Source organism: Lampris incognitus, chromosome 6 (genome assembly GCF_029633865.1).
Source record: "Lampris incognitus isolate fLamInc1 chromosome 6, fLamInc1.hap2, whole genome shotgun sequence".
Lineage (NCBI taxonomy): Eukaryota > Metazoa > Chordata > Actinopteri > Lampriformes > Lampridae > Lampris > Lampris incognitus.
In genome coordinates this window covers 66,417,871-66,429,192 of record NC_079216.1, presented here as the reverse complement: position 1 = coordinate 66,429,192, position 11,322 = coordinate 66,417,871, and the positions used below count along the sequence as shown (strand labels likewise).

At 44.6% G+C, this 11,322-nt stretch overlaps 1 protein-coding gene across 1 annotated transcript; it reads left to right on the top strand.

The window, feature by feature from the left end:
• The first annotated feature begins 4,559 nt into the window (after positions 1–4,559).
• On the top strand, positions 4,560–11,174 carry si:dkey-30c15.2 (uncharacterized protein LOC558938 homolog). Its single transcript, XM_056282505.1, has 12 exons — positions 4,560–4,592; positions 4,700–4,743; positions 5,505–5,568; positions 6,111–6,242; positions 7,945–8,049; positions 8,173–8,222; positions 8,331–8,456; positions 8,593–8,638; positions 8,731–8,802; positions 9,295–9,448; positions 9,591–9,673; positions 11,022–11,174. Exons 1-12 carry the CDS (start codon positions 4,560–4,562, stop codon positions 11,172–11,174), a joined length of 1,062 nt encoding a protein of 353 aa, XP_056138480.1.
• Positions 11,175–11,322: the final 148 nt, after the last annotated feature.

Here is an 11,322-nt window from a genome sequence, read left to right as displayed (position 1 = left end):
CGTCACAGACACGCTGATCACATTCTAAACCTCTGATGGTTTGGCGTCACAGACACGCTGATCACATTCTAAGCCTCTGATGGTTTGACGTCACAGACACGCTGATCACATTCTAAACCTCTGATGGTTTCGGGATGACATATATATTGGTCACTTGTGTCCTTTATTAAGTGATAAAGCCACTAATCAATGCGTTAGAAATATTATTCAGAGAGACATTGTTTCTAAACCTGCAGCCGTTTTCTACTGGAATAATATTTATAATGACATAGATTGGAGGAACACTTGGATTTTATCACGAAAATATTGTATTACAAATAAGGTATGATAAGTTACATTTAAACTGCTTCACAGATGTTATCCAGTCAAGTCCCTTCTGGTAAAATACAAGATTAATATTGACACACTCTGTTCCTTTTGTGGCAATGTGGATGAAACCATATGTAATTTATTTTGGGATTGTACCTACTCTCATGTTTTTTGGATTGATCTAAATAATCTCATAAATAACAAAATTGACTCTCCTTGTAAACTGAACATCCAACATGTTTTATTTGGTCTGTCACAAAATGAGGAAATAAGTTCAGAAAAAATGTATATTATCAACCTTCTATTGATATTTGCTAAATTTCATATTCATTGTACCAAATTTGCACACCAGCGACCAAACATTAGTGTATTCAAAGCACTTCTTTCATCCTATTTAGGATCTCTAAAAGCATGTATGAATCCTAAAGCTAGCAAAACCAGAAGACTATGTGAAGAATATAATTAACTTAAATCCTGTATCTCCAGCTTTTTTATTTTGTCTCTTTTTTTGGATACGTAAATTTTAATTGTGAAATAATTTATGTTTTTGTAACAACTTTTTGTCCTATTGTGATGTAATATTTTCTTGTTTATATGTTTAAAAAAAAACCTCTGATGGTTTCGGTAATGTTTCGTCCTATGAACAGTTTATGGCGGCTCACGACTTTCCAATTTCTTTTAAAGAGTTTGATTCCACAATTTAAATGTGCAATTCCATAATCCCATAATTTAAATAAGCAATTTGAATTTGAATTTGTTATATTAATTTTGAAAAAAAATATGCAGATAAGGTAATTTGTTTCTGTATCTAATCGATATGATGACAGACATGTCCAGGTAGAATATTAAAGTTGAAATAAAAAGGAATATTTAGAAGATTAAAGTTAGGAATTCATATCTCTAATAAGAAATAATTCTTAATTTATGTTTTTAATAAGGCACTGAAGTTAGTATCATAGACTTTGCTGTAAAGACCCTTGAGCCAAATTTTGTAATTTGTGATATTGGGCTATAAAACTAAAATTGACTTGACTTAATACGTGCACTTCCTCTTGGAATGACTCAATTAATTAAAAGTCATCTATGCGTCGGGCAGACCAAAACTATGCTTCCATTGCTAATGTTAGATGGAATTGAACTCACGGGCAAAATAAAGTAACAATAAACACATCAGAAGAATCTTCCAAAGAAGGAATCGAGTGAAACCCAGAGGCAAGTTCTACTGGAATTCTTGTGTTGAGGACCTTTACCGGAGGAGGGCCTGGTTGTCACCATATAAATACTGTGCTTAAACAAGGTAAAAGACGAGATTCACCCCAAGCTTCTGCACAACAGAAACCCAACCAACACGCTTATAGCAAAGCTCACACGTACTGACGCTGCTGCACTTTTTGTGGAAACGATGAACAGACTCCTGTTCATTCATTCTTTAGTTTTCACTAAGAAATATGTTTTGGAAAGATCTAGCATCTCACATTTTCTTAAATGCAAACATCACACATTCCTTTACCCTAAAAGACATAGTTTGTTATTATGGCAATTCACAAAATAAAATCTTGGAACATGTAGTTAATTTTTTAAATTTACTGGCAAAATTCTTTGTACACAAGCAGAAATGTTTTTATTTGCAACATTTCCGACTACATATTGTACACCACTTTATACTGCACAGCTGTGGTCACACTACATATTGTACACCACTTTATACTGCACAGCTGTGGTCACACTACATATTGTACACCACTTTATACTGCACAGCTGTGGTCACACTACATATTGTACACCACTTTATACTGCACACCTGTGGTCACACTACATATTGTACACCACTTTATACTGCACACCTGTGGTCACACTACATATTGTACACCACTTTATACTGCACACCTGTGGTCACACTACATATTGTACACCACTTTATACTGCACACCTGTGGCCACACTACATATTGTACACCACTTTATACTGCACACCTGTGGCCACACTACATATTGTACACCACTTTATACTGCACACCTGTGGTCACACTACATATTGTACACCACTTTATACTGCACACCTGTGGCCACACTACATATTGTACACCACTTTATACTGCACACCTGTGGCCACACTACATATTGTACACCACTTTATACTGCACACCTGTGGCCACACTACATATTGTACACCACTTTATACTGCACACCTGTGGCCACACTACATATTGTACACCACTTTATACTGCACACCTGTGGCCACACTACATATTGTACACCACTTTATACTGCACACCTGTGGTCACACTACATATTGTACACCACTTTATACTGCACACCTGTGGTCACACTACATATTGTACACCACTTTATACTGCACCCCTGTGGTCACACTACATATTGTACACCACTTTATACTTCACAGCTGTGGTCACACTACATATTGTACACCACTTTATACTGCACCCCTGTGGTCACACTACATATTGTACACCACTTTATACTTCACAGCTGTGGTCACACTACATATTGTACACCACTTTATACTGCACACCTGTGGCCACACTACATATTGTACACCACTTTATACTGCACACCTGTGGCCACACTACATATTGTACACCACTTTATACTGCACACCTGTGGTCACACTACATATTGTACACCACTTTATACTGCACACCTGTGGTCACACTACATGTTGTACACCACTTTATACTGCACACCTGTGGCCACACTACATATTGTACACCACTTTATACTGCACACCTGTGGCCACACTACATATTGTACACCACTTTATACTGCACACCTGTGGTCACACTACATATTGTACACCACTTTATACTGCACACCTGTGGTCACACTACATATTGTACACCACTTTATACTGCACACCTGTGGTCACACTACATATTGTACACCACTTTATACTGCACACCTGTGGTCACACTACATATTGTACACCACTTTATACTGCACACCTGTGGTCACACTACATATTGTACACCACTTTATACTGCACACCTGTGGTCACACTACATATTGTACACCACTTTATACTGCACACCTGTGGCCACACTACATATTGTACACCACTTTATACTGCACACCTGTGGCCACACTACATATTGTACACCACTTTATACTGCACACCTGTGGTCACACTACATATTGTACACCACTTTATACTGCACACCTGTGGCCACACTACATATTGTACACCACTTTATACTGCACACCTGTGGCCACACTACATATTGTACACCACTTTATACTGCACACCTGTGGTCACACTACATATTGTACACCACTTTATACTGCACACCTGTGGTCACACTACATGTTGTACACCACTTTATACTGCACACCTGTGGTCACACTACATATTGTACACCACTTTATACTGCACACCTGTGGTCACACTACATACTGTACACCACTTTATACTGCACACCTGTGGTCACACTACATATTGTACACCACTTTATACTGCACACCTGTGGTCAAACTACAAAACAAAACAAAACAAAACAAACAAAAAAAAGCAAGCTTACAGAGGCTTCCAGTGGCTTCTAATGATGCTATGAGAATACTACTAAAAAGACCTAGACGGTGTAGTGCAGGTGAACTGTCTGTGGCTGCAGGAATCAGTACCTTTCAGGCTCTTCTAAGAAATCTCATGCATAAATTTATCTGCCAGTCACACTCTACCAATCCCGGCAGTGGGACCACTGGTACAGCTGCCTTCTTATAAGACATTGATTTGTTCCTTTTATGTTATTTTATTGTGTTTCCTTTATGTATGGTGTAGGGTTTGTCTTTTACCTATTCGTCCTTGCCTGTTGTGGACCCTGAGTCTGCAATAAAGTTTTGAAGTGAGCTGAATTAGGTTGTTTTAGGCGATGCAAATGTTGACAAGAAAAGATGGAAGTCCCATGTACTTTCACACTTCTATTAGGACAAGGAAAATCTTTGTTTTTGCTGGGGATTCCCAGCTTTAGACCAGCCCTAAAACATCTCCACGTTTGCCCTACCCCCCCCCCCACACACACACACACACCCCAGGTTGAGTGCATACAGTCAAGGTAGACTGGGTAACAGCACATGACGTCTCAAGTCCAAGGTGCAGACTGAGGGAGTGCAAGCAGGGCACCATCAGGAATACATAGTTTTTCTTTGAAAGCTTATCATGGACACAGGCCTTTTTGCCCGGGCAAGAACAAGAGTGTGAGTTCAGAACAAACCGCTGATGACTATCGGACGCTTACCATGGAGTTCAACGGTACATTGAATGGAGATCAGGTAGGTGTTCGCCAGACAGGGCTTTATTGGCTTCTCAGACATAATTCATGGGAATATTGGCAGTGAACTGATACTTTTCCTAAATCTTTGTTGATTCTGTATTGCAGATCGATGTTCTCTCTACAGTGTACTTAGTGTCCCTTACTCCCAGGTAATTCTATATATATATGCTTCCTCATACTTTGCAAACTGCACGCGCCCGTGCTTACTGTGGAGATTATCCACGCACACCACGGCACACCTTATTTGCAAACATTGACTGTCAACTATTTTTTTTCTAATATATTCCCAGTGAAAGAGAAAAGCAGGCATAGGAGTATAAGTGTGCGACATAAAACAGCCGTCGTTCAAATTTATCGGTGCTAAAATTTGCCGAACCAGTAGGGCCAGTCTATTGCTCTGTCCCCAGTCCGGTTTTGCATCTTCAGTTTCTTTAGATGCTGACCTCGGGAGCCCCATCTAAAAATAAATACATACAAATCAAACCCTAACATTGCTATTCATTAGCAGTCAGAGACAGACGCTTTGTTCTGGGGGTCTTACAGGATGACTGAGACTGTTGACATTGTCTTCGTTCCCTGGCCAGACTAAGGGAAAGACTAAGGGAAAGACCAAGGCTGCCACTGTTAGTTTCTGTTTCACTTCAATTTTAAAACAAATGTTACATGTGTATACCACACTTATCTTTAACTCCAAAAAGTCTTAATTGATCTCATTCTGCATTCAGTGGTTCTATTTATTTACCTTTTTCTATGCCCAAATTCTTATAATATGCACTCTATGGCTTTTCTTCACTTCGTGCTTTGTTTGCCTTTATAACCGCAAGTTGTGCAATGCTGTTTGTCGAGTCGTGCTGTTGGAAATTCTCTTGCGGTAACATCTGTTCATTGTGTTATTTTCTATGAATTGCAGTTTAATTGGGAGTTTGTCTGTTCTGGCCGTTTCTATTGCAAGGTGGAGGCATCTGCAAGAACAGGTGAGCGGTCAAAGGGCTCTCCATTCACGACACTGAGCGCAGGTGCACACACAGGTACACACACGTGGCCGTGCCCAATATAGTTTTGGTAATTTGGTGGTAAATTATTTCCCTGTACCGCGGCCGTCCTCCAATTATATGCTCCATTCCTAAAGACTGTGACAAAACAAAAGTTGACGCAGCAAAAAGGTTGTTATTAAACAGCCTGGCTTACATAATTTGCTATTTTTACTCATGTGCCGATCCTGTTACTCTGCAGGAATCCCACCCACGGGAATCCCAACCACACGCCAGCCCAAAGTGTGTGTGTGTGTGTGTGTGTGTGTATGTATACACACACACACACACACACTGGGGATCCTGGCCATCATACAAATTATGTTTTTTTGTGTCCCGTTTAAATAATTTTGTAGTACCTAAGTGTGCACAATGTGTTGTGTAGCTGTGGAGCTCCATCCCTGGTCAATATGTGGGTGCTGTGCTTTAATCCACCCATGCATATTTACTAACATTTCTGTGTGTGTGTGTGTGTGTGTGTGTAGGTGCTGCCCCTTGTGCAGCTTGCCCTGGCAGACCTCTTGGCTGCGCTCATCCTGATGTTCAGCAGCGCTATTAACAAAGCCAACTTCACCAATAATGTGGTCATCTGCGAGCACGCCCTGCCTCTGTCGCTGGTGAGACACCGCCACTCTGAGCCTCGTGTCCGTTTAGCGCTGTGCGTTGCTGAGAATCTGGCGATACGATACGTGTCGCGATACGGGGTTACGGTTCGATATATGGCGATACTGTGAGAAAGGTGATATATTGTGGTTTCACAGGCCTGTGTACTTTGCGCTCATGCTACTTCCTGTCTCGGTTTACGTTGTTGTGTTGGAGTGGAAGAGTCACATGGCTGAAGAGAGATGACAACACTGTTGTCTAGCGGTCGTGGAGCTACACACAACACGAAATGTTTGTCACGAACCTTAACATGTCAACAATTAAAAATGGATACAGTGGTTCTGAGAATCGATACAGTATCGCAAAAGATAACATCGCCATACTCGAGTGTATCCATATTTTCTTGCACCCCTATGTCCGTTATGAGCGAGCTAAGAGCGGATAACGAGTGGATCAATACATAAATAAGTAAATCGTTTCATGTAGAACCCGCAGCCAGTTCTCGTTTGTTTTCATTCTCGTTTTCGGATGATGGGAGGGACACAGAGACCAAGGAGAGACATGGGCCGCATTGTCCTGGTGGGATTTGGTATTTGCCGGTCGAGGTCTCTGGGATCCCGTTCGTGGGAGAAGTGGAATTATTGTTATTATTATGAATACTTAAATATCTCCGAACAATATCGAAGATGCTCAGCGAGTAGGCATTATTTTTGCATCACCAGAGACAGTCGGTGACAAGTGTAGTATCACTTTCAGGCAATAAAACAAGGCAGAACTTAGTGTTCCTTCGTAAAGCATCTTTACTGCAGTTGTTCTGCAGCGTCATGTCTTTAGTCGTGGGAAGACCATTATTCTCCAGTCAGTCGAAGAGATGACGCTGCACAAGGCGTTACCATGCAGATTCTTTACAGGTTTGGCAATAAAGATAAAAACGGCTCTATGCGAGTTATACCGGCTTTTTCAGTGATTCTGTATTCTTGTTGATGCATATTACACTACTTTAAAATGAAGGGAGCGAAAGCTGGCGGACAAAAATGAGGGCTGGGGTCATTCAGTACTATTCATCTCAGTAAGTAGGTTCAGCATGCAGTTGATTGAACTTTTTTTTTTTGTTAAGTCCACAAGCAATCACACAAACAATACCTTGACTTGTATAAGGTGACATTCGTCTACCATCAAATTCTACAGGGCTGCAACACCACAATGTAAACGTCAGCAAATTTGTATTGTGTATTGATGCTGTGAATGAGAGGGTCTGTGGTTGACATTGCCTTGCGTGCCTCGTCATAAAGCAGCTATTTGGGCGTGCAGTGGTTAGCGCGGTCGCCTCACAGCAAGAAGGTTCTGGGTTCGAGCCCCGGGGTAGTCCAACCTTGGGGGTCGTCCTCTGTGTGGAGTTTGCGTGTTCTCCCCGTGTCTGCGTGGGTTTCCACCGGGTGCCCCGGTTTCCTCCCACAGTCCAGAGACATGTAGGTCAGGTGGATCAGCCGTACTACATTGTCCCTAGGTGTTAATGTGTCGGCCCTGTGATGGCCTGACCAGGGTGTCTCCCCGCCTGCCACTCAATAACTGCTGGGATAGGCTCCAGCATCCCGTGACCCTAATTTGGATAAGCGGCTTGGATAATGGACGGATGGATGGACAAAAAGTTTGAGCACAATTATGCAAAGTTATGACGGATGCATAATAACCGTGTGTGTAAATGTTCTGTTCCAGACGTTTTACTTTGTGTCGTTTCTGCTGGCGGTCGTTTATGCATGGGAATCCAAAACCGCAATTCAAGGCTGGAGAGCAAGACGGGGAGGGGATGAAGAGGAACGGGTGAGGATACACATTTCTTTTGTCTTCATTCACTGATTTTCATTTGCTTTTCTGCCTTGAGGATTCTGGTATATTTCATTATTTAAGTCCCTTTCCACTCCTCCTTTCTGTCTCGGTTTACAGTTCCAGTGCAGAAGGAAAGTAATAGTTATACCTCTATACGCCAGTGTGTGGTAAGTGTTTTTGGCCACTTCTATTTCACAAGCGCATTGCATCTTTTCACTCTTACTATGTGTGCATGAACAACGTGAATTTGTCCCCCCACTTCCCCAACGTCGCAGGCTGATACCCATTGCGATGTACATTGCATATGTGCTCACCGCCTACCTGACCGCCGCCCCGCTGTTTCCGCCCAGTGATGAAATGGCCAACAGACTCGCTTTTGTCGACAGCAAATACTGCTCCAGGTGAACATGCACCCTTCTCAAAAACCGAATTTACATGTGCAGTCATACGTTGAGAGAATCTCCACAGAGCGAGAGAATGAAACTGCTCGATTTTTGCTCATTTCATGACCTGTTGAATGCATGTCTGCCTCCTTAGCTGCATCCTCTTCTTGCATGTATGGAAGGATCCCTGCTCAGAACTTGTGAGTATGTTAGATGGAAGATACCTTCAGTTATCTTGAGATGTAAATGCACTGGCGTCCGTGTAACCGTTGTGTTTGTTTTTTTCTTCTAGGAGAAAATCCATGACACCTTTATCCGATTTTTTCTCTTTCTCGTTATGGTGCCGGTGCTGGTGTCCAGCTCAGTAAGTCATAAACATCCAATAAACTCACAGTAAGGAGGTTCTGGGTTCGAGCCTCGGGGTAGTCAGCCTTGGGGGTTGTCCCGGGTCGTCCTCTGTGTGGAGTTAGCATGTTCTCCTCGTGTCTGCGTGGGTTTCCTCCCACAGTCCAAAGACATGTAGGTCAGGTGAATTGGCCATACTAAATTGTCCCTAGGTGTGAATGCGTGTGTGTGTGTGTGTGTGTGTGTGTGTGTGTGTGTGTGTGTGTGTGTGTGTGTGTGTGTGATGGCCTGGCGGCCTGTCCAGGGTGTCTCCCCGCCTGCTGCCCAGTGACTGCTGGGATAGGCCCCAGCATCCCTGCGACCCTGAGAGCAGGATAAGCGGTTTGGATAACGGATGGATGGACTTATTTTTACATCACATACATATTTACATGCTGTTCGGTTTACTTGTGTCGGACCCAGGCTGTGTAACTATTGATACAATTTCTTTTTTCCCCCCCTCCATTTGCAGATAATATATTATAAGGTTAGCAGTTGGTATCATAGATATGGGCAGGAGGGGCTGTTCCCTGTGGAAGGAGATGGACGTTCAAGAAGGCGCCTGAGAAAAATGTTCCCCACAGCGCGTAACATGGTGTTTGTCATCATATTCTGCTGGGCACCAGGTGCAAACACACAACCCACAGACATTTCTCACAGTACAGTAGGCCACACACACACAGCCTGACCGGGTGGACACACATAGAGATCCCATAATTCAGTTTCATCAACTTCGAACTGACGCCATGCTGTCCGTCCTCTGTGCAGCGCTCCTCCTCGTGATTCTGTCTACACTTCCTGCATGGACGAAGGTTCAACAACATCATCTATTTTGGCTCTTTATCCTACAGGTATGTTGCAAGAACTCATACCAAGTGACAAAAGGATGTGTAAAACAGAGGTTTCAGGGGGCATCCAGGTAGCGTAGCAGTGTATTCCGTTGCCTACCAACACGGGGATCGCCGGTTCGAATCCCCGTGGTACCTCCGGCTTGGTCGGGCATCCCAACAGACACAATTGGCTGTGTCTGCAGGAGGGAAGCCGGATGTGGGTATGTGTCCTGGTCGCTGCACTAGCGCCTCCTCTGGTTGGTGCTTGTTCGGAGGGGAGGGATTGGGGGGAATGGCGTGATCCTCCCACGTGCTACGTCCCCCTGGTGAAACTCCTCACTGTCAGGTGAAAAGAAGCGGCTGGCGACTCCACATGTATCAGAGGAGGCATGTGGTAGTCTGCATGCAGCCCTACCCGGATCGGCAGAGGGGGTGGAGCAGTGACTGGGACGGCTCGGAAGAGTGGGGTAATTGGCCAAGTACAATTGGGGAGAAAAAGTGAGAAAAATGTTAAAAAAAAACAACACAGATTTCATTTTATAGTGTTACGGACTAGTCGGGTCTAGGGGTTCTGGATTAAACCTGCAATACTAGTCCTAACCTTGAGTGTATAGAAAAGATGGAAAGAAGGGAAGAAAAAGAAAGAGGGACTGGATTCCAAGACTAGAGAAATAGCCAGGAAGTGGGCTAGCTTACCGAGGTAGCAGGCTAGCAGTTAGCAGGTCCCTCCGCACCATATGGGTCTCAGCCCCCGTACGTGGCGGACTCCGTCTTGGTAGGTCAGTTCAGTTTAGGTTTAATGGCGTTGAGCTGGAAAGGTGTGAACTTGTAGTGTCCTGGACAGCGTGTTCAAAATGGCGCATCCTGAGACATATGTAACTGCCACCATTAACTAACTCCACCCCCAATTATACTTGGCCGATTACCCCGCTCTTCCGAGCCGTCCCGGTCGCTGCTGCACCCCCTCTGCTGATCCGGGGAAGGCCACATGCCTCCTCCCATACATGTGGAGTCACCACAACCTGACAGTGAGGAGTTTCACCAGGGGGACGTAGCGCGTGGGAGGATCACGCTGTTCCCCCTCCCCTCTGAACAGGCGCCCTGACCGACCAGAGGGGGCGCTAGTGCAGCGACCAGGACACATACCCACATCCGGCTTCCCACCCGCAGACACGGCCAACTGCGTCTGTAGGGACGCCCGACCAAGCCGGAGGTAACACGGGGATTCGAACCGGCGATCCCCGTGTTGGGAGGCAACAGAATAGACCGCTACGCTACCCGGACGCCCCCATTAACTAACTCCGGGGGACGCGCCCTGCAGTAGGCTGCTTGCTTTCTTCACGTGTGCGTGTGTGTGGGTGTGTTTCAGGCAGTCACCGTGTCTCTCCAGGGATTCCTCAACAGCATGGTTTACGCCTGGAGACGACCCAACTTCACGGAGGCCGTACTGGGGGAGAACGCGTCCTTGCTGGCGCACAGCCGCCAGGCCTTCTTCGACGAGTCACTCAGGAGCCCGTCCTGACCTCTGACCTGACCGCGCCGCCGCTGCGCAGTAGCGCACCGAGAGGAGCCCGGGCGAGACCAACCGCCCCTTACACGAATCTGACAGTGACATTAAGACCCGGAAAGCCGGAAACGATTGTCGCGTTTCCGGGTTCGGGTGTTATAGA

Excerpts from the sequence above, each read along its gene's own strand:
- si:dkey-30c15.2 (XM_056282505.1), top strand. The coding sequence starts at position 4,560 with ATGGAGTTCAACGGTACATTGAATGGAGATCAG. Across the intron at positions 8,457-8,592 it reads GACAGCAAATACTGCTCCAG|CTGCATCCTCTTCTTGCATG; the intron begins GTGAACATGCAC and ends CTGCCTCCTTAG. Across the intron at positions 8,803-9,294 it reads CGGTGCTGGTGTCCAGCTCA|ATAATATATTATAAGGTTAG; the intron begins GTAAGTCATAAA and ends CTCCATTTGCAG.